The sequence below is a fragment of the Pogoniulus pusillus genome, chromosome 10, assembly GCF_015220805.1.
Source record: "Pogoniulus pusillus isolate bPogPus1 chromosome 10, bPogPus1.pri, whole genome shotgun sequence".
NCBI classification, from domain to species: domain Eukaryota; kingdom Metazoa; phylum Chordata; class Aves; order Piciformes; family Lybiidae; genus Pogoniulus; species Pogoniulus pusillus.
Genome location: NC_087273.1, coordinates 7,734,405 through 7,761,042, shown reverse-complemented (window position 1 = coordinate 7,761,042; position 26,638 = coordinate 7,734,405). Strand labels below are relative to the sequence as shown.

Sequence of the window (26,638 nt, the reverse complement as noted above, 5' to 3'; positions counted from 1 at the left end):
ATCACCATCTCAGGCACTCCAAAGAGGATTTCTTTTCAGGTGATGTAGCACTGTAAATTATCCTTCACACACCAAAACCCAGTCCCAAGCAGGAAGTGTGTTAGTGCTTCCCCTTGCCAGTCTTAATGGCTAAACTCATTATGGCTGGGCTAAAGATAATCTGCATATCCCTGATGCTGTGACCTTGCCTTGAGTCTGGCTGGCAAACCTTTGTTTGCTTATATTTCATCACACAGATATGCTGCCTGCCCTGCAGCATCTCCTTAACTGAGAGGAAGGCTGTCACGAAGGAGACAACTACCACGAGGCTCCATGTGGCTCAGGTTCTGTACTGAGCTGCTGTCCTTCCTTTGTTTCTTTAGCACCTTGCCCCATTTCATTTCACATTGTTGAAAGCTTTTGTTCATTGCAGAAATTCACTTTCCCTTTGTTGTTTCCATCTTTCTCTCCTTGGGAATCTTTCTTGTATCCCCTCATAGAATGACAGCCTCACAGAATGGTAGGGGTTTGAACGAGCCTCTGGAGATCATTGAGTCCAACTACTCTGCCAAATCAAGATCTCCTAATGTAGGTCATGCAGGAGCACATCCAGAAGGAGACTCCACAACCTCTTTGGGCAGCCTGCTGCAGGGCTCCAGCACCTTCACAGTAAAGAAGTCTCTCTTCATACTGAAGTGGAACTTCCTGAGTTCCAGTTTCTACCCATTGCCCCTTTTCCCACCCCTTCCCATCCATTATCCCTCTAGCACTGGAGACAAAATCTTTGTCTTCTACCCCATCACCAGCCACCCAGAATCCAGACTCTCTGGTGATAGAGAATTTAGCCAAACTTATGACCTGCTTCCCACAAAGCAGTCAGGACCTGACAGTTTTGTCCTTTAGCTGCTTTCATGCCAGCATTGTAGGGTCAGCTGGGACTGTCAAATTCCCTGCACTGAGCACTAAGCTCTTAGCTCTTAAGTGCAGTTTTTCAGCTGTGAGTTTATGGGTTGTGACTGAGCTCTAAATGTGCAGGAAGGGCTTAAAGTACCTTGGCAGAGGAACGGTGTGTGAACGTTACACCTCTTGAAGTTAATGCCTGGGTCTTTCTAGTGGTGACGAAATGAAACCTACAAGGCTCAGAACCACAAGGTTCTTCAAGATCAGACCAGGAAAACATCAAACACTCCTGCATACTCGTTAGAAAGGAGAAGAAAAGGTGAAAAGGTCTTGGGAACTTCAAAATAATGGAGAGAGAAACTATTAGGTTACGCTGGGGTGGGTAACTTAGAATCATAGAATCAACCAGGTTGGAAGAGACTTCCAAGCTCATCCAGTCCAACCTAGCACCCAGCCCTATCCAGTCAACCAGACCATGGCACTGAGTGCCTCATCCAGTCTTTTCTTGAATACCTCCAGGGACAGTGCCTCCACCACCTCCCTGGGCAGCCCATTCCAATGCCAATCACTCTCTCTGACAACAACTTCCTCCTAACATCCAACCTATACTTCCCCCAGCACAACTTGAGACTGTGTCCCCTTGTTCTATTGCCGGTTGCCTGGCAGAAGAGCCCAACCCCACCTGACTACAGCCTCCCTTCAGGTAGCTGTAGACAGCAATGAGCTCTGCCCTAAGCCTCCTCTGCTGCAGGCTGCACACCCCCAGCTCCCTCAGCCTCTCCTCATAGGGTTTGTGTTCCAGGCCCCTCACCAGCTTTGTTGCCCTTCTCTGGACACCTTCCAGCACCTCAACATCTCTCTTGAATTGAGTGGCCCAGAACTGGACACAGTAGTCAAGGTGTGGCCTGACCAGTGCTGAACACAGGGGAAGAATAACCTCCCTTGTCCTACTGGTCACACTGTTCCTGATGCAGGCCAGGATGCCATTGGCTCTCTTGGCCACCTGGGCACACTGCTGGCTCATCTTCAGCTACTATCTATCAGCAACCCCAGGTCCCTTTCTTCCTGGCTACTCTCAGCCACTCTGTCCCCAGCCTTGGGACTTGGGAACATAAAGCACTGCTGTGGATTTCTGCAGAGGTGGGAAACCTCCTCTTTCAGTATCTCACCAGCTGTAATGAGAACTGTCTGGCTGATGGCCAGAGGGATTGCTCTGCTTCTCAGGATTCCTTATGGATGTGAAAAACTGCTCAAAGAAATGTACAAGTTGCTCTTTTTTTCTCATTTAGCTGGGAGAAAGAGGCATCAAGGTTCCTAAGAGATGTGGTCCTGGGATTCAGGCATCTCTCAAGGAATTTGTAAATTCACAGAATCATGGAAGGGTTTGGGTTGGAGGGCACTTTAAAGATCATCCAGTTCCAACCCCTCTGCCATGGGCAGGGACACCTCCCACTGGCCTAGGTTGCTCAAGGCCTCATCCAACCTTGCTTTGCACACCTCCAGGGAGGGGGCATCCACAACCTCCCTGGGCAACCTGTGCCAGTGTTTCACCACCCTCACTGTAAAGAATTTCCTCCTAACATCTCATCTAAATCTCCCCTCTTCAAGTTTAAACCCATTACTCCTCATCTTGTCATTACAAGACCTTGTAAATAGTCCCTCCCCAGCCTTCTGTAGGCACCCTTCAGATACTGGAAGGCCACTATAAGGTCTCCTCAAATCCTTCTGTTCTCCAGGCTGCAGAACCCCAAGTCTCTTAGCCTGTCCTCATAGCAGAGCTGCTCCAGCCCTCTGATCATCTTCGTGGCCTCCTCTGGACTCACTCCAACAGTTTCATGTCCCTCTTGTGTTGGGGACTCCAGAACTGTACACAGTACTCCAGGTGGGGATTGACAAGAGCAGAGTAAAGGGGGAGAATCACCCCCCTTGCCTTGCTGGCCACACTTCTCTTGCTGCAGCCTAGGACACAGTTGGCTGTCTGGGCTGCTGTGCTAGTTTGAAGCTAGCTAGAATGTTTTGGTGAGAAGGATTAGATCACAGGTTGTGAAAGGGAAACAGAATTATGTCTACTTCACTCACAGGCTTGCTGAGAGATATAAGAACAAGAATCCAAACATAGATAAGGCATTGCTGCTTCTTCTTCTGCTGGGGAGCTCAGAGCTGCATTTTTTTCTCTCTCTAGCCTCTCTGTCATCTCTCTGATTAATCCACTTTGCTTCCTAACCCCCTGGCTGAATCTCTGTTCTTCTTTGGGACTGGGGTAAGGTAGAGGGGTAGGAGAAGGTGGAAGGGTGGTTGGGAGCCCCTCCTGGGGACTCAGGTTTCTGGGAGGGCTGTTGTGTTTCTATATTACCTTTTACCTTGCCTATTTCTGTCTATAACGGTATATGCTGTAAATATCTGCTTGTGTGTTGAGCTAAGCTGTAAACAATAAGCTTCACTCAATTTCCAGAGCCAGCTGAGTCTAGTCTGGGTGATTTCCAAAGCGTGGGGGGGCAGGGAACACCCAAACCATCACAGTTGCACATGTACACTGTCGGCTCCTGTTAAGCTTTTCATCAACCCAGACCCCCAGGTCCTTTTCCCTCAGGGCTGCTCTCCAGCCATTTGCTACCCAGCCTGTATCTGTGCCTGGGATTGTGCCAACCCAGGTGGGCTTTAGAAATCATTTCTTTCTGGAAAATATTCAAATTGCAATGAATTGCTCTGCAGACATCCTCCCAGGGGCTGCACAAACCACCTACCAGTTCTAGACATTAGCATTCAGAATTTGCCATGAGGTCACTGTCAGAATGCAGCCTGCAGAAGCACAAAGTAGGTGAAAGCTCAGAATATAGCCTGCAGAAGCACAAAATACAGAGCAGAGAGCAGGAGGGTGTCTGAGCTGTTCAGATGTGCCCTGCTCAGACATAACCCCTCAGGTATCAATCAGTTGTTCCAGCTTAGCCACCCAACTGCTACATTTTGTCTGCCTAATGACTGCTCTTCAGCCATGCTGGTCTTGACCAGCACTCCATAAAGTGACACCAGCTGTCACCTAACTGGCACAGAAAAGACTGTTTGGACATGCCCACAGTAAAAACCACACAAAGGCATCTCTGTTAAGGTCTTCAAACTGCCTGCCTAAATTCCAGACCTAAACAACTCTGATTCAAAACACACATCAACATTCAAGTTCTGTGCCCTAACACATTTATTATTAATGTAAGAGGATCAGCACAATTTGCCCAGTTGAGTCACACCAGCAAACCCAGCACTGCTACTCATGACCATGTACAAGCCCTGGACAGCCAGAGAAAGGGTGACACAGAACATGTAAGAAATCACTGATTCCAGGGTAGCACAGAGGCTGTGGCTCAGAAGATGCAGGTGAAGTGCTTGTCCCCTAGATCATGTCCAGAACACAACATTGGCCAGGCTGCTCTTGATCAATTCTATCACTTACCTGCAGAACATCAGACAGCTCCAAATCTTGCTGTGGCTGGTGAAAATCTTTCTGCTGTCACAACAACAGTGATAACAGGCAGCAAACAAGGCAAGAGCCATGTAGAGAGCTGCCATCCTTTCACAGGGAGCCCAAAGCACTTTGAAAGAAGGTGGAGCTGCTTGTAAATCAGCGAGCAGGAATTTTGGACTGCCATGTGGCAGGGGGGTAATAGAAGAGATTTGGATAAGGATTTCACATGGTTGGGTGTACCAGTGGCAAATGAGTCATAGAAATGTCAGCTAGAAGAGAACACATTTGTGCTTGAGGTCATGCTTTTAAGCTTAAATCAAGGCTGTGGTGGGATCAGAGCAAGTCCTAGGCTTTCAGCTGGAGTGAGGACAGTGGCTGTGACACCTTGCAGGGCGGAAGAGACAGGGAAGTGTTGGATTGTGCCTACCTGCGGACGACCAGCTTCAGTTTCTTGTAGGAGCCTTTCACAAGGGAGATGGCCTCTCTCCTGGAGCTGCTCAGTTCCACCTCGTTGATGTTCACCACCTCATCACCAGCCTGCAGCTTGGAAGGCAGGGAGTCTGCTTTACCTCCTTGTTCGATCTGCACAGGGAAGAGGGGAGACAGAAACGGTGAGACAGTCTGCCAGTTTGGCTGTCACATACAGAGTTGAGCACACATTACCACTGAAGGATGAGGTCTGCCAAGCCTCAGACTCAGCTCTCTGACTAACAAACATTGTCTGTCCTTGCCTGCCAGCTGCCTCAGAGCTCTGTGCTTGCCTTCTTTACATTTCATATACATGGAAGCTGGGGACTGGCAGCCAAATTCGTTCTGCCAGGAAACACTGTTTTGAATGAGCCTGAAAAGTCTTTGGGAACAGTAAACACCAGCAAAACAGCCATGGAAGACCTCCTGATAAGAGCAGCCAGCACAAGCCCAAGGGCAAAACCAGGATTAGAAAAGCTTGAATGTGATTTTTGTGTTCCAGCTCTCTGTGATCTATCTGGCTGACTAACGACAGCTTCTTGCTTGCTGGCCAGCAGTGAAGCAGATGCAGGTAGGTGTGTGCAGATAATGACAGCCAGCACCTCTGCAGGGGTTTGCAGCCAGGGATTTAAAGAAAGGAGGCAACTAATGTTAGCTGCCTGCTCAAGGCTAGGTAGTGGCAAAGCTAGAAGGAGAATCCTAGGGCACTTTCCTCTGTTTCTTATGATCCATCACACACGTTGTGTGGACGTTCATGCATTTTGATTGAACAGCAGAAACACTGCAAAGAACTGACAAGGTTGAGGACAAGCAAACTTGAGGCAGAACCTCTGTGCACTAATCATAGAATCGTTTTGGTTGGAAAAGGTCTCTAAGATCATCAAGTCCAGTCTTCAGCCTAAGACCACCATGCAGCACCTCTCTGCAAAGGCAAGCTAGCAGAGCAGAGGGCAAAGTAACACATGGGGGAACACATTGCAAATCTGAGTTTCTGGAGACTCAGGAGTGCATTTATTGGAGCTTTTGTTACAAAACTTGCCACCATAAAACCTGATATTCAGTGCACCTGGCAGGCTCTGCTTAACAGAAGCTGTTCTGTGTTAGCAGCTGTCAATAGCCCACGCTAAAATACAACATCTCAAGGCATATCAGGACGGTAACCTCTTCCTTCAGGCCTTCATCTTCCCAGACATCATACTGAGACAAAGAAACATCCCTGACTCAGATGAAACCTCTGACCTAGCCAGGGCAAGGGCTGCTATTTGCAGAAGAACCATTTTCTGGGCAGTGAAATTACACACATGCTTCTGGAAGCTACTTTTATTTCAAGCCATGCCAGGGAAAGTGTAATTGAGCCATAATCCAGACATGTAACTCAGCACATGCAGAAGCATTACCCAGGTTTTTAGCAGCACATTAGTTGCAGTGTTGAGTGGTAATTTCTCACAGGCAAAGTTAGTCTGTTCCTCTGAACAATGATATTCCACTTCACAGACCTTCTGAAACCTGACTTCCACAAGCATTGGCTCATAAATTCTCTGAAGGCCCCAACAAAGCCAGGTAAAAATCATTGTCATTCATCCTACCAGGAAGTCATTCCACTGATGAATGAGTTTCTTCTTTTCTCCTTAAGAATGGATAAAACCACAGGAATGAGATTTCATATAAAGAGCCTTGTACCACAATTACCAGGAAGGAGGAGAGATGAAACATTTGACTTTGCTGCCAGCATCAATAAATAAACTCAACAGGGAGCATTGCTCCACTCTGTTGTTGCTGTGTAGGAAAACAGGTCAGTATCGTTTCAGTGCCATACAATGGAGTGGGGTTCAGTGAGTTAGATTAACCTGAGATACAGCCAGTAGAAAGGGTTGGTTTGGTTGGGTTTGGTTTGTTGTGGCAGATCACAAGATAATGGAGAAAAGCAATTCTCAGAAAAATACCTCCTGGGACAAACAGCAGCTACCCCAAGGGCTGAAATGTTCAGCAGATGTGTTTAGCCTGGAAAAGAGGAGGCTCAGGGGTGAGCTCATTGCTGTCTACAACTACCTGAAGGGAGGCTGTAGCCAGGTGGGGTTGGCCTCTTCTCCCAGGCAACCAGCAACAGAACAAGGGGACACAGTCTCAAGTTGTGCTGGGGAAAGTATAGGCTGGATGTTAGGAGGAAGTTCTTCACAGAGAGAGTGATTGGCATTGGAATGGGCTGCCCAGGGAGGTGGTGGAGTCACTGTCCCTGGAGGTGTTCAAGGTGGGACTGGCTGAGGCACTTGGTGCCATGGTCTGGTTGACTGGCTAGGGCTGGGTGCTAGGTTGGACTGGATGAGCTTGGAGGTCTCTTCCAACCTGGTTGATTCTATGATTCTATGACATGGGCAGGGACACTCTCCACTAGATCAGGTTGCCCAGAGCAACATCAAGCCTGGCCTTAAAAATTTCCAGAGTTGGAGTTTCCACCACCTCCCTGGGCAACCTCTTCCAGTGTCTCACTACCCTTATGGTGAAGAACTTCTTCCTAACATCTAATCTAAATCTCCCCTCCTCTAGCTTGGATCCATTCCCCCTTGTACTATCACTACCTGACACCTTAAGATGTCATTCGCAGGCTTTCTTTTAGACCCTCTTCAGATACTGGCAGACCACAATAGGGTCTCCTCTGAGCCTTCTCTTGTCCAAACTGAAGAACCCCAACTCTCTCAGCCTGTTCTCACAGGAGAGGTGCTCTAGCCCTCTGATCCTCCTCCTTTCCTTTTGAAAATGTGGGTTATGTTTCCCTCATTAATCTCCCAGCAGTCCTCTCACTTGCCTTTCCTGCAGCAAAGCCTTCCTTGCCCACTGCCCTTTCCTGAGAATCCCAAAGGCCACCCCTGCTCCTGCTTTGCATTAACACTCCATTTTCTTCCATCAGAGGAGGCTTCTTGTCATTCAACAGATCCTGCAGCAGACTTTGAACCCATCTGTTCTCCCCTTTTTTTTGGCTTACTGTAAAAGCAAGAAGTTGCTTAAGTAGATCACCAAGGATACATAAGACTTATTACTACTGCCTTTTGTTGGGCTCGCTATGGTTACTGTAGGTTCAGTGAATGCTGCCTCACTGAGATCCTTTCTGGGTTATTTTAAAGAACTCTTCTTTATTTATTCCTCTTTTCTCTTCCCTTTCTTTGAGGAGCTTTTGTAACAACAAATTCTCTGTAGCTTTTAAGATGGATTATTCCATCTTTGTGTCTTTCAGGCGGTGAATGGTGCCTGTGATTCCTAAACTGCAAACTCACTCCCTGAGGTTTCTCAATCAAAAGAAAAACAAGAGAAAGCAAGCAGATGTGTCTGCTCCCTGTCTGCAGTCACACCAGAGAGCTGTGCCGTGCAGCAGGTTGCTGCCACTGCTGAGTGACACCGGGAGATGCTCTGCAAAGCCCAGGCAGCCAGCAGAGCTGGGTGTTGACAGAAGCAGCAGCAATTGAAATGACAAACTCCTGCCCTTTCCGTGTCAGTATTATAATGCTGGGAAGGGAAGCATCACAAATGAACTGCTGGAGATGGCTGTCCAGAATTCCTGAGCTGCCAAAAAAGATTTTGCAGGAAGTGACAGGGTGAGATTGGAAGCGATTTTGCTCCATGAAGGAACTGAGAGAGGTTGATCCTCTGCTGCAGGCAGCCCACCACTTGCCCACAAGGAGCATCATAGAATCAACCAGGTTGGAAGAGACCTCCAAGGTCATCCAGTCCAACCTATCACCCAGCCCTATCCAGTCAACCAGACTGTGGCATCAAGTGTCTCATCCAGTCTTTTCTTGAACACCTCCAGGGACAGTGCCTCCACCACCTCCCTGGGCAGCCCATTCCAATGCCAATCACTCTCTCTGCCAACAACTTCCTCCTAACATCCAGCCTAGACCTTGCCTGGCACAACTTGAGACTGTGTCCCCTTGTTCTGTTGCTGGTTGCCTGGGAGAAGAGAGCAACCCCACCTGGCTACAGCCTCCCTTCAGGTAGTTGTAGACAGCAATGAGCTCACCCCTGAGAAGAATGTTCTCTGACTTAGACCTCTTGCTTGCAAATATTTCCCTGGAGTGATTTTCATTCTTTCCAGTGGAAAGATGCATTTCCAGTGAATCTGGGGCTCACCTCTTCCTTACCCCTCACAAGGTCATTAGCACTGGTGCAGCTTGGGGGCAAGATGTGTTTAAGAGCAAACAGACTGTGTCAATTCGCCGTCCCTGGGGCACTTCAAGGCAAGGTTGGACATGGCACTTGGTGCCATGGTCTAGCCTTGAGCTCTGTGGTAAAGGGTTGGACTTGATGATCTGTGAGGTCTCTTCCAACCCTGATGATACTATGATATGATATGATACTATGATAATTTCCAAATCAACAGCCAAGGTTTTGATCACTTGGAAGCATAGAATTATTTTGGTTGGAAAAGCCCTCTAAAGATCCAGTCCAATTATCAACCCAACACCACTGTGCCAATCAAACCATGTCCTAAACGCCAGGTACACACATTTCTGGAACACCTCCAAGGATGGGGACTCCACCACTTTCCTGGGCAGCCTCTTCCAATCCCTGACCACTCTTGAAGCATAGGTATTTTTCCTCATCTCCAATCTAACCCTCCCCTGGCACAGTTTCAGGCAATTTCCTCTCCTTTTATCACCTGGGAGATAATTCTCCTTGTCCAGACTGGAACACCAAAAGGTCACTCAGGGGCCTTTCGTTTACCTGTTCACTATTAGGTGTAACACAGCCACATTAGACCACATTGCACCCAGTACAGAGCAGTCCTGAGTACAAACTGGTTTGCTCATCAAAGTCTTTGAGCAGCTGATTGATTTAGGCTTCATGTTGGAGATGGAGATTTTTAAGCCCCTGTGGAGTTCAGTGATGGTTTTCAAACCTAGACCCAAAGTTGTGAAGTTGCTGAATGGCTCCAGAGAACATGCTGCTCCACTCATTCAGACTTCATACCATGTCACAACTTGTGGGCAGCAAGGGTTTCCCATGCAGCAGACAGAAATTCTTCCCCATTGTCCCCAGCTTCAGTGTCAGTATGACAGAGCAGTTCAGACAATTGAAAAATAGTTAAGTCAAAGGTCTGCCCCTGGAGCCACATCTCTGCTGGATTTCCCCATCCCTGGTGTAGACATGCATTGGGAGAGAATTTAGCTATTGACATTCCCTCCAAGCCAAAGGCAGTGCTCCCAAATCAGTTATTGTTTTATTCTGCAGAGAAGCAAGGGAAGGATTTTCTTCTCATAGTGCCCTGAGTTATTCTGCAGTCACATTTCTGCTCCCAAGCGCAAAGAATAGTAGCGGAGAGACTGATTTATTCCAGGTGATCATACAAGGTTCACACAGTGAATGGATTCACTTGGGAGGCTGAACTTCACTCAGGAGAACAAGTTAAGCTACATGGTTTTGAAGGGTTAGCAGTGCTGTGAAATCTTCCTAACACTTCCAGTACCATTACCAAGGGCAGGCACCAAAGCAGCAATCCAGCTGCAGAAACGTCACTGTCATCCGTGCAGGCTGAATGAAAGATAGGGACAAGTGATGAGGATTCAAGGTCACTTCTTGGACTACTCTGCAGGCTCCAGCACTTCCACACCTTCTCATTTTCTGTGGGATTGCTTCCTGTCCTGGGAGCAAGGCTAATCTCAGCAGTCAGCCCCTCAGCAAAAAGTGGCAAGAAGTGAATGGAAAACAGATTGCAGGCTTCAGTGACAGGAGATAAGAGACCTGCTCCCATGAGCCTGTGTCTTGCTCCTCTTGGTGACTCCAAATTCCTAAGGCAGCTTAGCTCTTCAGATAATTTTCCACTTTCTTAAGCACAGAACTCTTGGGCTCCCACAGAGAATTTTACATTTAAAAGCAGCATGGGCAGGGAAAACCAAGTCTTCTTTCAGCTAATGCACAAAGAAAGATGGACTTGTGCTAGGGCTTTGATTCAGGCCTTGAAGAAGCCTCCAGGATCTTCTCTGTAGCAAGGGGTAAAACTAACAATAAAATTTTCTCCACCCCTCTCCATATATACAGGACAAGTAACCAATGTGTTTGCTCTGTGGTAACACCTAGAGTCAGATCAGGTCCCTCTTTGAGAGGCACGGCACAAACACATAATTTCTGCAGAGATGGAGAGCTTAGGCAAGCAGAGAGACAGGAAACAGCTGTGGACAAGCTGTGAGAACAGCAAGCAGAAAGACAACAGCAAAGCCTGCTCTCAGCTACACGGTGACATTTGGCACTGGAGGCAAAAAAAGGCAAGAGCACCAGCAAGAGCAGGACAGGGGGAGATGAGCCTGTTTGCAACCAGCATAAAGCCAGCTGTCCTACGCCCAGGACCTACTGCACACCGACCTTCTGATGTGCTTCACAGTGACAGCAGAGATAGCAACAAGGTGGCCAGAGGATAGGAGAAGATTTTTCACTGCTGCTCTGTGTCAAGGTGTCCAGCGAGTCAGTACCTCAAACATCATTAATGCTTCTTCCTACCTTTCCCTCCTGTTCATGACACACAGCAGGCAGACAAGGCAAGGAAACAAAGCAGCTGAGTCACAGGCAGGGAAGTAGAGAACAGCAGCACCTGTACGGGTGCAGAGTGCATGAAAGCTTGGGGGACTGCTTTCTCCTGCTCCTTCTCTGTTCCCCACAGGAGGCCAGCTTTTATCCCAGCAGAGTCTTGCCTGCAGCACACACCCTGCCCCTGCACGTGGGAATCAGAGAGCTTTCCTTCTTTGTTTGCTGTGTGGTTTTTGCAAACAATCCATTCCGTGCATGCCACTGAGGGTATATTACCAAGTGATGCAAACGCTGGGGCCTGGAGCACCTTAGCTTGATCCTGTTTGGTCTGCAGCGATTATCAGGCTGATATCAGCTCAAGGGGCTACAAGAACTCATTGCCTGTTACTCCTTGTTGTAGCTGATACAGCTCACCCCTCTTTAAAGCACACAAAGCCAGTGGCTGCATATGTCTGGGAGTTAATATTTGCTTTGCAATGGGAGAGTTAAAAATAGCTGTTTGTCAAAGAGTCTGCTGGCAAGATCTGCTCTCCCCAAAACACACCGAGGTTTCTGCACTCAGGACTGCTTTTTACTCCCTGCTTTGCCATCCTACCCCCAACTTCCCAGCCCTTTCTCACATTTCTCACTAGGTTTCAATAATTCATAACCCAGTTCCTATGACATTTAGACAGCAAGCCCATTGCAGTCAAAGTGAGGGGCTGTCAACTGTGTGGCCACCCAACAGAATGAGAGAGCACTGCCCCAAAGCTACTGCATGGGAGCTGAGTCCATCACAGCAGTGCAGCTCCAAAGAGCATGACAGCACAGGATTGCTGGGTGAACCTGCTTCTTCTCACACTCCCACTTCCCAGCCACTCCTTCTCCTGTTGTGTTCCTGGTGTGCAGGCTACCACTCATCCTCATCACCAGCTCTAGCCTGATCATCATGGCAGGAGCACAAGCTTCACCCACAGAGATGAACTGAGCCAAGCACTTAAAGTTTCTCAACCAGTGCCATGGCCCAGACAGTGCTGGAGCTATTGTAATTACTACACCTGAGGTAAGGTATGCTGAGGGACAGCCTGAACCCTACAAACCCTAGGCTTTTTCTGTTGGTGACACCAACAGCTCTCTCATCCTTTTCAGGTACATGTACAGCCCCTGCACACCATCTCCAAACAGCCCTCCTTGGTGGCTCCAGCACTTCCCTCAACCTGTGGGATGTCACAGACCAGCATTCACCCACCAACCAAACTGTAAAAGGTGAAGGGATTGTCCCATGTCAGGAAACATCACCTTTTGCCCTGAGTGCACATGGATAGGCAGAGGAACATGTTCTTATTCTTTTGCTGTTGGCAGGTTTATTTTCTCTTTGCATACTGTCTTCTTACAGCATGACCTCAGGCACCCTCCCTCCTCCTGTCTTTGCCATCTAGGAAAACAAACCAGTTGGAGATGCATTTACAAAACTATCTGTTACCTACTCCAAAGGACAACCTTGAAAGCCTTGGGAAAGCCAAGCCTAGCAGCACAGGAACTGCCAGAGTAGGCAATCTAGTTATTCCTTTAACCTCCCTCCTGTCTGCTCTAAAAACAGGGAGCCACACTTGGAACTTGCCTTTCAATCCCAGTGACATAGCACTGCCTTGTGCCCTTTTTAGCAGTGTGCTTTACACATTCCCAGACTTTAGTAGTACTTTTCTATACCAGCTCTTGTGACCTGTATTGCTATAACCCACAGAGGTTGAAGCTTAACCAGCTACCATGAGATTTATTTTGAGTTGTGTCTTTTGAGAGTAACTGGAAAGTGTTTCTGTGTGAGAAAATACAGCTGAGATCTAGGCACCTGCAATGGATTCAGAGAAATGAGACAACCAGCAGGCTCTGTGGTTCAGAGGAGAAGACAAGCAGTAGACTATCTGGTTCAGAGAAGAAAGAAGACAACGAGCAGGCTCTGTGGTTCAGAGGAGAAGACAACCAGTAGACTCTCTGGTTCAGAGAAGAAAGAAGACAACGAGCAGGCTCTGTGGTTCAGAGGAGAAAGAAGACAACCAGTAGGTTCTCTGGTTCAGAGGAGAAAGAAGACAATGAGCAGGCTCTGTGGTTCAGAGGAGAAAGAAGACAACCAGTAGGTTCTCTGGTTCAGAGGAGAAAGAAGACAACGAGCAGGCTCTGTAGTTCAGAGGAGAAAGAAGACAACCAGCAGGTTCTCTGGTTCAGAGGAGAAAGAAGACAACCAGCAGGCTCTTGAAGGGCTGCTGTTGAGGGATGTTTTCACCACATGATTAGACCCTGAGCTTCCTGCTGTGGCATATTGCTGGCATGAACTCAAACCAGAAATGTCAAGGAAATGTGCCCTGCAATCAGGTAATTCTATAAATTAGGTAAACCTAAAACTATGGGGGGATTTTGGCTACTGCAACAGGCAGTACTTATCTCTCCTGGAGACAGATTCTTGGCCCCAGCATGGCCACTTCCTGCTTTTGATGTCTGCTATTTCTCCTTCCCCTGCTTCCCTTCCCCAGTATTAACACTTCCATCATACCTGTTCTAAAAAGTAGTAATAACAGTAATGACAACAGCAGTAATGATCCTCAAGAACTTTCCTTCCATTAGCTAATTTGACCTTTCAACAGCATGGGAAGACAGCAGGAAGTATTGTTCCCAAATTAGAGAGGAATAAAAACAGAGGCAATGTTTATGTAACTTTTCCAGGGTCACAGAAAGAATCACACATTAGGGCTGGAGTTGTGCTCTCTGCTCTGACTGCCAGGTCATGCTGTACTGATGCCAAATGAGACTCCCCCTCATTAACATTTCTATCCTGTCCCCAGCTTTCAGACATTTTCTCTTCTGGCAATGTTTAAATTTTCTAGAACCAAGAAGAGCTGCTCTTGGAAGTCCTTCCATCTGTATTCCTAGTGCCCCACTTGTCTCCATAGTTGTAATTCCCTATTTGTAATCCTCCCTCCCTGGAGGTGTTCAAGGTAGGTTGGATGGGGCTTTGAGCAACCTGGTGCAATGGAAGATGTCCCTGTGCATGGAAGGAGGTTAGGACTAGATGATCTCTATGGTCCCTTCCAACCCAAGACAATCTCTGAATCAATGAATCCATGAATATATTTGCTGTGACTGTCCTCTGCTCACTGTGCCATCATGTCCCTTTCTTCCTTTTGCCCTATCACCCCTTCTTCATCACACTCCTCCTTCCTTCCTCCCTGAGGGGAAATACAAACTAATAACCACTAAATGCTCTCTGTTAGAGAGAAATAAAACCCCAGATGATGCAGCAGAACCATGCTTGATGAACTGCCAGGCATTCAATAGCTGCATAAGGGACCTAGGTACTCACTTCTTTAATGAGAATCAGATACCAACATTTCCAGGGACTCTTTGAAGATTGAAGCTTAGAGCAGCCAACAGCAATTGAAAGACAGCTGAACATCAAGACAGGTGTCCTTTAGGGCAAGAGAGTGCTGCTGGCATCCCTAGGTAATGAGCAGTAAAGCTACCAGGCCTGTTGATCTCTGGTGGCTGACTGGGTTTTGACTCAGTGCCAGGTCACACTCGCTCGGTGCTGCAGCGAGAGCTGCCCTCGGACCGGATAATGGCAACCACGCGCGGCTGGAGTGCCGGGGCCAGGACAAAGGAGGAATTTCACAGACTGAGCCACTGTCATCACATCACACTTGGCAAACCCTTTCTTTGTTCCCCTGACCTTTTAGAATTATTTAAAAGTCTTCTCAAGTGAATCTAGTGCCCATGAAAGATGCCAGGCTCACAACCCTGGAGATCCATTTTTCTTGCGTACAGATCGGCTCCTCAGCCCTCCTCCCTGTCCCCTTCTCCCTACTGCACCTCTGGTGTGTTTGAGGGTTTTCTTGAAGGAAGAGCCTCTTGGAGACCAAAGGGAGACTATTGCCATGAACTTCTCAGTGCTGCTGCTGAGATGATCAGATCCAAGGATCCCAGAACTCCCTAGATTGAAAAAGCTCTCTAAGGTCATCAAGTCTAATCATTGCCTAACACTGACTGAACCACATCCCAAAGCACCACATCTACACTCTTAAATCCCCAGGGATGGGGACTCCACCACCTCCCTAGGCAGCTTGTTTCAATGCCTGAAAACCCTTTCAGTGAAGAAATTCTTCCTAATACAGAACTTGAACCTTCCTTGGCACAACTTGAGGTAATTTCCTCTTGTTCTATTACTTGTTACTTGGTTGGGCAGACAAACCCCTTACCCTTCTGCAACCTCCTTTCAAGGAGTTGTAGAGTATAAGAAGGTCTCTTCTGAGCCTCCATTTCTCTAGAAAAAAAGGAAATAAAATTAAAGGGCATTCTTTAAAAAATGGGCAGCAGGATGTGTTGCTCCTGGTCCCCCATGCACTGGGGCATAGGAGCACAAAGTACAAAGGCATGGCTACCTGCAGGGTGGGGGTCCATGTGAAGAGCACTCCATGTGAAGAACACTATCCACAAGAGCCTTCTCACCCCAAATCAACCCACACAAAGAATTCTCTGGCAACATTTGCTGTACCACAGCCAAACAGCAAGGAATCACAATCAAAGGCTTGAAAGCACAGGAGGGAGTGGAGCAATCAGTTTCAGAGTGGAAGGATGAATACCTTAAAAATCAAAGTATCCACATAGAATCATAGAAACATCAGGTTGGAGAAGACCTTCAAGATCATTGAGTCCAATCATTGACCCCAAAGTCCACCACTGAGATAAAATCAGAGAATCATTTAGGTTGGAGAAGACCTTCTGACAATCATCCACCTACTGCTGTGCATGGTTCCATGACTTTGAGTCAAGTGTTTGTGAAGCTGGTCTGGCAGAAGGTATCCCTGAAACTAGATGATCCTCAAGGCCCCTTCCACCCCAACTCATTCAATGATTCTATAACCTGCTCACCACCAACTCAGGTGAAGATGTGCAGCCTTAGCTGCGCATGAGTGTTGTACTAAACAGACTCCTAGAAAGCCATCTAGTGGAAAAGAGCATGGCAAGAGAAGAGGTTGGTCTTCTTCAGCCCTTGCGGATGCTTTGCAGGTCTCTCTGGGAGCAGCAGGGAGCTGGAGCAATAAACTGCGAGGGAGATGGAGGCAGAGCTTCGGTAGGGATGTTCACATCCCTCACGCTGCAGTCGCCATCCTTGTCCCCTGCTGCCACCCTGCGGCAGACCAAAGTTCGAGGGACAAATGCTTCCGCCTGCGCTACCAGCACCCGCGGAGCTGGTGGGACTCAGCTGTTGGTGCTTTCCTGACGATGGGCTGAAAGAGCAGCAGCTCGTGGAGTTTTAACGAGAAAGGACTGAAATCCTCTCAGCTCAATCCGAACTCTGAATGTCACTCTGCAGGCCTGAGGGCAGCTCTGTTTGTAGGTTCTGCTCTCCGTGCTTGGATCCTCTGAAGTGGCTTCAGCATTCTTGTAAATGTCTTATCAAGCCCTTCTTGTAGGAAGGGGATTTACAGCTGTGTTTCCAAGCTTATCCCTTTATCAAGCCAACAGCTGCTTGGCAAAACATACTTTTTAGCAAAACACAGCTTTCAGCTGCAGGAGACACATAAATGAATTTAGCTGTAGTTCAGGCTGCAGCAGGAGCATGTTTTGAGAGTTGGTGCTGCTGTGAGGTGCCATGGAGATGGATGAGGCAACCACACCTGTGAAAAAAGCAGGCTCGTTGCCCACTGTTTTCCTCCTTGCTGCATGCCAGTGAGCTTCTTCTCTCAAGCTCACCTTTTGAAACTGAGCCCTTATTACAAGAGAGATGTGGAGATGCTGGAGTGTGTCCAGGGAAGGGCCAGGAGGATGCTCAGAGGGCTGCAGCAGCTCTGCTGTGAGCACAGACCGAAAGCGTTGGGGCTGTGCAGGCTGCAGAAGAGGAGGCTCCCAGGTGACCTTCTTGTGGCCTTCCAGCATCTGAAAGTGGCCTACAAAAGAGCTGGGGAAGGACTTTTTAGGATACCAGGGAGTGCCAGGACTAGAGGGAATGGAGCAAAGCTGGAGGTGGGGAGATTCAGGCTGGAGGTGAGGAGGAAGTTGTTGAGCATGAGAGTGGTGAGAGGCTGGAATGGGTTGCCCAGGGAGGTGATTGAGGCCCCATGACTGGAAGTGTTTAAGGCCAGGCTGGATAAGGCTGTGCGCAGCCTGCTCTAGGGTAGGGTGTCCCTGGGCATGGCAGGGGGGTTGGAACTGGCTGCTCCTTGTGGTGCCTTCCAACCCTGCCTGATTCTATGATTCTGTGAAGACGAACCTCAACATTCAGTCTGGATGGCTGAATGGAAGCTTGCATTTACACCTTCTCCTGCATCTGAAACACAGGGCTTACACCCACCAGCATGACCTGGAAATGCCTTCTTAGAGCATGGCTTTCAAATTCTCATCCTGCCACATGTGCCAGGGCAAAGTCCACGGCAAGCATCTCAAATCCAAACTGCAAGCACAACTTCTCTTCCTGCCTCCTCCTCCCTTGGTACCAGTTCCTGGCTTCTCACGATTCTCACCATTTTGTTTTGCTGCTCTTCTGTTTCCAAAAATGTCCTTAAAAATAAACTGTCAGGACAAACAAGCACGAGATTCCCACTGCCAAGGACAGTATGGAATGAAATATTTAACCATCAGCAGTGCAAGGCCCTTGATCTCAGGAAAGAGCTGGACTTCAAAGGCATGTTTGCTGTGAGTACTGCTAGGCTCCCTCCAGTTCTGTACCTAGACTAGGGCAGCACACAAGTGACCTAATTCCCAAGAGGCTTGCTGGTCTCCTCTCTTCTTGCATGTGGTCCTGAAGGTATCAGCATTAAAGGCACAAGGTGATGTGTGGATGTGTATGGGCTTAGCTGGAGCACAGACAAGGAGCAATCTCTGAACACTGCACAAGCTGTTTGTGTTCTTAGCTTCGTTTTGAAGCACTCAAAAATTCATCGTCCTGCTTCATGCACAATGGGAGCACCCACCCAAGAGCACCCACAGGGCTCTCACTCCTTGGCAGAGGACAAGCCAGACAGCCAGGGTCAGGCCTTCTCAAAGGAGCCACAAGAATGATCAGAGGACAAGAAGAGCTTCTGTGTGAGGAAAGGCAGAGAGCTGGGGTTGCCCAGCCTTGAGAAGGGAAGGCTTTGGGGAGATCTTATCACCACGGGCCAGTGGTGATAAATGTCCACATAAAGGTTGGCTACCAAGAGGATGGAGACTCCCTTTTTACAAGGAGCCCCATGGAAAAGACAAAAGGTGGTGGGGAAAAGTTACTGCTGGGGGGATCCCCACTGGATTCCAGAAGAAAATGTTTCCCCATGAGTATAGTCAGATATTGGAATCATCTCCAAGAGGAAGCAGTGGAGTCCCCTACATGGGGCAGTTTTCAGCTTAATTTTGACAGGCTGCTGGGCCAGCTCATTTCAACTGGACTATTACCTAGAAAGGTTGGACCAGGTGAACCTTGGGGTCCCTTCTAACCTGGCATTCTGGGATTCTCAGAGTTGGTTGCCCTCCAACTTGATTGATTTTCACAGCTCACTACTGTGACCGTGCAGCTCTGTGAACAATGTAGGCTCAGAATGTGACCTGCATGGGGTACAGAGGCTCCCTGTGTGTACACACAATGCCCTGGAAATTTGCATCTTGGGGATAGGGGAGCAAAAAGAGCTAGAATGAAGGGAATGTGCCTGCTAAAGGCAGTCCTGACACACTGGCTAAGTAGCATTACTCAAACTGCCATAGCTCCAGGGGCTAAGGCAGTAGGCACAGGTTTTTCTAAGCTGAATCATACATTAATGAAAATCCCAGGACATTCCTGTAGGAGCAGAGGCATTAGTGGTAGCTGGGACGCTGGCCAAATTCCAGGGAAGGTAGCTACATTCCATTCCCCTGTGGTCTCTCTGCCACTTCAGTGAACAAACTCAATTGTTTCGTCTCCAAATCGCTTTGCAGCGTCCCTGAGATCAGCTGCTCTGCCCACAGCATCCCGTGCTGTTCCCTGGGATATCATTCTCACCTCAGGAATCTTTGTGGAATTTATAAATAGGTCCTGTGAATGATGTAAATGTCCCTTCTGGCAAACAAATCTGCAGCAAACAGCTCTGAGTCAAAAGAGCTGCAGAAAACTTGGAGATTGCGTAAAAGTTCTAAGAGGGAAGAACAAAAAGTCCCCTCAAGGCCTTGAGGCAGAAATATTGTGGCAGACACTGCTTGGGCTGTTGGGAATTAGCTGAACTGATGTCCTCCTGGGGACCTGGATTGCTACATTCAGAGAGAGCTTTTCCATTTCATCCTTCCTATGCAGAAAGATTTTTCAGAGAAAATGATGTAGAAGTTTTTGGATGGGAAAAGAGCTCCAAGATCATTGAGTCCAAACATCAACCCAGCACCACCGTGGCCATCAAACCACGTCCCCAGGTGCCATGGCCACACATTTGTTGAACACCTCCAGGGGTGGTGACTCCACCACCTCTCCAGGCAGCCTGTTCCAATCCCTGACCACTCTTGCAGCAAAAAAGTTGTTCCTCATCTCCAACCTAAACCTTCCCAGGTGCAGTTTGAGGCCATTTCCTCTTGTCCTGCTGTTAGTTGCTTGGGAGAAGAGGTCAACATCAGCCTCACTCCAGCCTCCTTTCAGGGAGTTGTAGAGAACAACAAGGTCTCCTCTTAACCTCCTCTTCTCCAGATTAGCAATCTCAGACCCCTGAGCCTCTCCTCACCAGATGTGCCCTCCAAACCCCTCACCAGCTTTGTTGCCCTTCTCTGGACCCACTCCAGCACCTCAATGTCTTTCTTATATTGCTGTGCCCAAAATTTGACACAGAACTCAAGGTGAGCTGGACCCACATCCAGGAGGTTGACCACCCCTGTACTTCATGAAGAGGGTAACTTTTAGAGATATCCTTTCTCTGAGGGAATCTCTTTAGCCTAGCAAGTGGAAAACAGGCACTGTCTAGTGTGTATCAAAGCAGGCTGTGCTGAACATGTGAAATGCCTGGATGAGCTTTAAAGACTTCAGATCACGTCCAAAGGGCCTGGCAGGAGAAGAGCAAAACCACAGAGAAATGAGACAACAGAGTCTGACTTCCCAGCTGTCCCAGCAGAGACTTTTGTGAGGGCTAACACTGAACTGCTGCTGTTTACTCTCACTTTTGCCAACACAACCATTAAAAATGTGGAGTGCTGGCCCTTTGGAATGCTGCACAGAGCCACGCTTGCAGTGAAAATCCCAGCAGCTGTTCCTCAAGCTGAATTAGGACCAGAGCCAGCTGACCCTCCTTTTGTTGAACCTTCCTTCTGCTGGCAGGACAGGCCTCAGGTTTCATAGAATCACAGAATGGTTTGGGTTGAAAGGGACCTTAAAGATCATCTAGTTCCAAGCCCCTGCCAGAAGCAAGGACACTTCCCACTAGCTCAGGTTGCTCAAGGCCTCATCCAACCTGTCCATGAACACCTCCAGGGTGATACTGTGATAAATCAGTACTCTGGTTCAGTTTGGCATCATGCTGATCTTTAGGTCCCTCAATCCATTTGTAAAAGCTGCTTTTCTTTTCTCAGGGAGGGAGCACCCACAGCCTCTCTCAGCAACCCGTTTCAATGTCTCCCCACTCTCACTGTCAAGAATACCTTTCTAATTTCCAGTCTAAATCTGCCCTCCTCAAGCTAAGTTACATTTGAATTTTAAATTAAAACTTAAAATGTGAAGTACAAAGTTGGCAGTGTCTCACTGGAGCTCTCCATGAATGTCTGCCAGGCAGTTAATCTAATAATCTTCTGCATACAAAGCCATGTTCTCAGCATTGTCTGCAGCCACTAAACCTGGCACATCCTCCTAAAGCACACGTAGTAACCCACAGATGCCACACCCAAGCTATGAGCTGACCATATTCTGCTCTTTGTGCTCTAGGAGCTGATTATTTTTCAGCTGGCTGAGTTTCAGATGTGAACTAAATTGATCAGATGTGAACCAAATTGATAAAATGATCAGCACCTCTGCTATGAGGTCAGACTGAAAGAGTTGGGGCTGTTCAGTTTGGAGAAGAGGAGGCTCCCAGGTGACCTTCTTGTGGCCTTCCAGGATCTGAAGGGAAACTACAAAAAAGCTGGGGAGGGACTTTTTAGGCTATCAGGTAGTGACAGGACTAGGAGGAATGGAGCAAAGCTGGAGGTGGGGAGGTACAGACTGGACTGAGGAGCAATGAGAGCATGAGAGTGGTGAGAGGCTGGAATGGGTTGCCCAGGGAGGTGGTTGAGGCCCCATCCCTGGAAGTGTTTAAGGCCAGGCTGGATGCGGCTCTGACCAGCCTGATCTAGGGTAGTGTGTCCCTGCCCATGGCAGGGGGCTTGGAACTGGATGATCCTTGTGCTCCCTTCCAACCCTGACTGATTCTATGATTCTATGATTAATCAATGAAAGGGCTCTTAGCATCCATTCATCTGCTCACAAGGCCTGAACAATTTGGCCCTGACACTAGTCAGTAAAGCTACACCAGCATCTAAGATCTCCTCAGCACTCACTGGGACTCAAGAGCAAAGCTCTTCATTGAAGTAATAAGGGAAAAAACTATTCTGTGGGGATGATCCAGGGGATGAAGCACTGCTTCTATGGGGATAGGTGCTTAGTGCTGTCTTCCAATACCTGAAAGGGTCCTACAGGAAGGCTGGAGAGGGACTTTTCATAAGGGAGTCTAGAGATAGGACCAGGGAGCAAGAACCAGAAGAGAACTTGCCAGTTCTGGTGATGTTAGTTACCCAGCACAGCACCTCCTGCTCTCAGCAGAAAGCACAGGCTCCTGCTGGCTTCATTCTCCCACTGCTATTCTGGGAGCACCATGAGATTACAACTGACAAACACCTTTTGTGGAGCTTGGATTCTGCTTCTCCCAGATGATATTTACTCAGCAGCTTTCACAAATGCTGAGGGACAAAGATCAAGTTCTAAGGAATATCCTGGCACTGCCATTTCACCTCCACCCTCGACCGTCTGCTCTCTGTGTGCCTCTACCTGCTGCCCTTCCAGTGTCTCAAGGCCTCGGGAGAAGGCTGATGCACTTGGCAGCTCCATCTCTTTGTCTGAAGTGTCAGGCTGAGATGGATGAGGGACACAAGAAATGGTTCCACTGATGCTTGGCAATGCTTCTCACTGTCTCATGAGGAGGAGAAAGCGTCGTAGAGTAATACTGCCTGCTGGTAACGCAGACCACGAGGAGTTATTGCACTTGGGTTTCTTCCCTGCAAGAGTGGTGTTAGGTTGATGGTTGGACTCAAGAACCTTAGAGGTCTTTTCCAACCTGAACTATGACTCTATGATTCTGTGACTGTTTCCCACCCTCAACATTAAGAATAAAGGGTGCATGAAACAACAAGAGCTGAAAAGCACAGAAGTTGGCTTGAGTTTGCCATGTTTCATTGCACACACCAGAACCTCAGCCCATAGCAGTGGTTGTTACAACACAGCCTTGTCTGATACCACTCCTTACAGCAGCTTTTTGTACAGCACAGACACCACATTCCCAGTACAGCCTTAGAAACTTTCCAGCTGGGAACCACTTTTCCAACACTGCAAACCTACACACAATTATTTTGTGATCCCTTTCAATCTCACAAGCAAAGATGGAAGTGCCTGCTCTGCAAGCAAATGTCAGCCCACAGATAGTTCTTCTTCCTCTCTCATAATGATGATGATAAGTACCTTCTCTGAAGCAAAGACTCCTCTCTGAACAAGACCTGTGTGGCCCCTCATGTGGGCAGCAGGAGAACTCCCTCAGCTGAATGACCGGCTGCATTTATTACCTTTCTCTTCATTGGTTTCCTGTCTCCTTCTCTTTGAAATGTCAGTTCAGAATCTGAATGAACTGCTGAAGCAGTACTTGAAATACTGCTGCAAGACAGTGTCACTTCTACTTTTGCTTGCCTTCTGCTGAATTTCTTTCCCAAAAGCCATCTTTGGGAGAACAAACAGAACAGGAGACCCCACTCTTGTCCAGCTGGCAGCTTGGATGCATTCCTGTTCATAGAATCAAGCAGGTTGGAAAAGACCTCCAAGCCCATCCAGTCCAACCTAGCACCTAGCCCTGTACAATCAACTAGACCATGGCACTAAGTGCCTCAGCCAGGCTTTTCTTGACACCTCCAGGGATAACGACTCCACCACCTCCCTGGGCAGCCCATTCCAATGCCAATCACTCTCTCTGACAACAACTTCCTCCTCACACCCAGACTAGACCTCCCTCAGCACAACTTGAGACTGTCCCCTCATTCTGTTGCTGATTGCCTGAGAGAAGAGCCCAACCCCACCTGGCTACAGCCTCCCTTCAGGTAGCTGTAGACAGCAATGAGGTCTGCCCTGAGCCTCCTCTTCTGCAGGCTGCACACCCCCAGCTCCCTCAACCTCTCCTCAAAGGGCTGTGCTCCAGGCCCCTCACCATCTTCATTGCCCTTCTCTGGACATGTTTCAGTATCTCAACATCTCTCTTGAATTGAGGAGCCCAGAACTGGACACAGCACTCAAGGTGTAGCCTGACCTGTGTTGAGTACAGGGGAAGAATAACCTCCCTTGTCCTACTGGCCACACTGTTCCTGATCTGGTATAGGTGATCCTGCTCTTATAGGGGGGTTGGACCAGATGATCTTTTGAGGTCCCTTTCCAGTCCCTAACCCTCTGTGATTCTTTCAAGAGCAGAGCAAGGCAGCAAAAATCCAATGCAGCTACTGAAAGTCCCTTTCCAAAAACTCTGCTCTCCAAGACAGATAGAAAATTATTTTCTGTCAGTCTTTTCCTGAGTATTTCCTACCTGAGCTCCTGTGCCTTCCCTTTCGTGAAAGAGCAGCCTGCCTACAGCAATTAGTTTGGTACCTTAGGGACACATTGTTCATTGCAGTGAAAGAAAGGGTGAAAGGAAAACACAGGCTCGTCTCTGAGCTGAGATGCTGCTGTCATTCCATCAGGACCAGTGTGGTGATTTATGCCAGCTAAAGTTCTGGCCTCTGGAAATCAGTGCTACATGGATGACATTTGATGAGTCTGATGAATCTAATAGTTTTTATGGGAGCAATGGAGCAGGCAAAACTGACCCAGGATCTAAGAAAAAAGTCAGAAAAGAACTTTACTGAGATCCTTACATGTTGCAAAGGTGTGTAGGGAAACAGGTGATGTTCCCTGCTGCTGGGGGAGAAGCAGCTCAGATGACAAAATGTTGCCTTTTGATGCCATAGTGCAGGTTTGGGATAGTGGCCAACTCCCAGGGACTGTCCTTAGATGACTTTACTGTCGTCTCTCAGCTTCTCCTGGCAGCTATTAATGCTCATCCATCACAATGAAATAGCTAGAACCAAATTCTGCCTTAGTTACGTCAGCTTGCAGCAGCAGCAGCAATTCTACTTACATTTCACTGACTCTTGCCAGATTTACCACAGGCCAATTTCCAGAGCAGATTTCCATCCTGATGGTTCACCATGGCCCCCACAGATGGACTCAGCAGTCCATCATTTTCAAAGCCTTTCACAGCATCACAGAATGCACTGGTGCAGAAGGGACCAACCCCCCTGCAGTCAGCAGGGACATCTCCAATTAGAGCAGGCTGCTCAGGGGCTCATCAAGTTTCACCTTGAATGTCTGCAGGGATGAGGCCTCCATCACACCTCTGGGCAGCCTATTCTCAGCCTGAGAAGCATGCACTGTCCCACAGCAGGTTGCTCTGGTGGCAGTGTGATACCTGGGAGGTTTCAGCAGTGGTTTGTATCACAAAAAATGACTCTGTCTCAACCACAGCTTACTGACCACTCACACTCTACTGCTGCAGGCACTCTGTAAAGACATTGTCACCACTGGAGTGGGTTATCCAGGGAAGTTGTGGGTGCTTCATGCCTGGAAGTGTTTAAGATCAGGTTGGGTGAGGCTTTGATCAGCCTGGTCTAGTGGCAGTTGTCCCTGCTCGTGTGAGGGGGCTAGGAAAAAGATGATCTTTAAGGTCCCTTCCAACTCAAGCCATTATATGACTACCAGAAGCTTAAAGCTTGTCATGGCAGAGAGGGACATTTTATTTCACCTGGGGCTGGAAGAGACTCAACAAACCAAAAGTGAGACAAAAAATGGCATGAGTTGAGACCACAGATGGAATGAGATTGTAAGAAGCAGCTCCGTGGCCCTCCCATGTGGCCTCTTCTCTTGATCCATAGTGCTTTCCTCACTGCCCAGGAGCTAAACCACACAAAGCCACAGTGGAGAAAGGATCAGGCATGTAATCTGGTTTCACTTTTATCATTTGCTCCTAATCTGCCTCCATTTCCCATGTAGGTTTTGGAGTATCGATCACCCGACAGAAAAAGCTTCCAATGAACAATGGACTCATGGTTAATGAGTTTCACTAACTCTGCTCACCTCACTTGAGCCCCTGGGGTGAGAAAGTTAAGTGCTCCTGCAGGAGCTCAAGTGACTGCTCACCATTTCCTTAATATTTCATCTCTTTGTATTTTGCAGTTTGTCTTCTTCTAAGCTCATGTTTATTTTTCCAGAGTGGTAAACTGATATCAAACTGGCAGTGTGGGAAATAAGACTTCACAGCATTTGTCTTCTGGACTTCAATACTTCATTCAGGAAGGCAACAAGGAGAAAAAAAAGAGTCAATCTGAGAACTTTTTACCTCCTTAAGGACAATGCCTTGCTGCTAGTGCAATGATGACATCTCCAGAATCAGAGAACGACTCAAGCCAAGTAGCATTTCTATTTAAACTAAGGAATGGACAATCCTGAGAGGCAATGTGAGCTGTAAGGTGGTCTTCAAAAGCAGAAAGAGGTGATGCCCTTGAGGGTGAGCCCCCTGATATCACTGAAATGATACTGCCCTACACCATTTCATACACGACATAGCCTGTTCATCCCACCTGAGCATGATGCAAGCCTCAGCAGTTTTGCTTTTTGTTTTCTCTTTAGCATTCCCTATAGCCTCTTCATTCCCAGGCCACATTCCTTCCCCTCCTCCCTTCCTGATGCTTACAGAGTCCCCAGCAGGAATGGTTTAGATTCCAGCATTTTTTCCTGCTGGAGGAGATGTTGTCTCTTTTCAGTGTCAGCATCCTTTGGGCTTATCAGCATCATCTGATGTTATCTGGCTATGTGGACACCAAGATCTGTAGGAAGATGACCCTTTCCTCTTTGCCCATCTTATTCACCATCTTAAACATGCCTTCATTCACCCAGTTAAGTAATTATGAAGACAATAATGGGATTTCTGAGCTGAGAACAGCCTGGGTGCCATTTGTGTCTGTGGAACTCTACCATCCACAACTGTGGAGGAAAAATCTCCTGTTGCAGCTGTGGGGATCAGATAGAGAGTTACAGTAACCATGAAGAACTAAGAG

General features: G+C 48.0%; 1 protein-coding gene across 3 annotated transcripts in view; it reads right to left on the bottom strand.

Annotated features, from left to right (window-relative positions):
- Positions 1-26,638, bottom strand: part of LOC135178665 (protein Shroom3-like) — a 66,462-nt gene that overhangs the window by 13,287 nt on the left and 26,537 nt on the right. For 2 of the 3 annotated variants that reach the window (XM_064149733.1, XM_064149732.1), the window contains exon 3: positions 4,764-4,918. In XM_064149733.1, the coding sequence (XP_064005803.1) occupies positions 4,764-4,918 (155 nt within the window). Of the gene's footprint in view, positions 1-4,479; positions 4,606-4,763; positions 4,919-26,638 lie in introns of those variants that run through there. The other variant, XM_064149734.1, reaches the window with a different exon arrangement.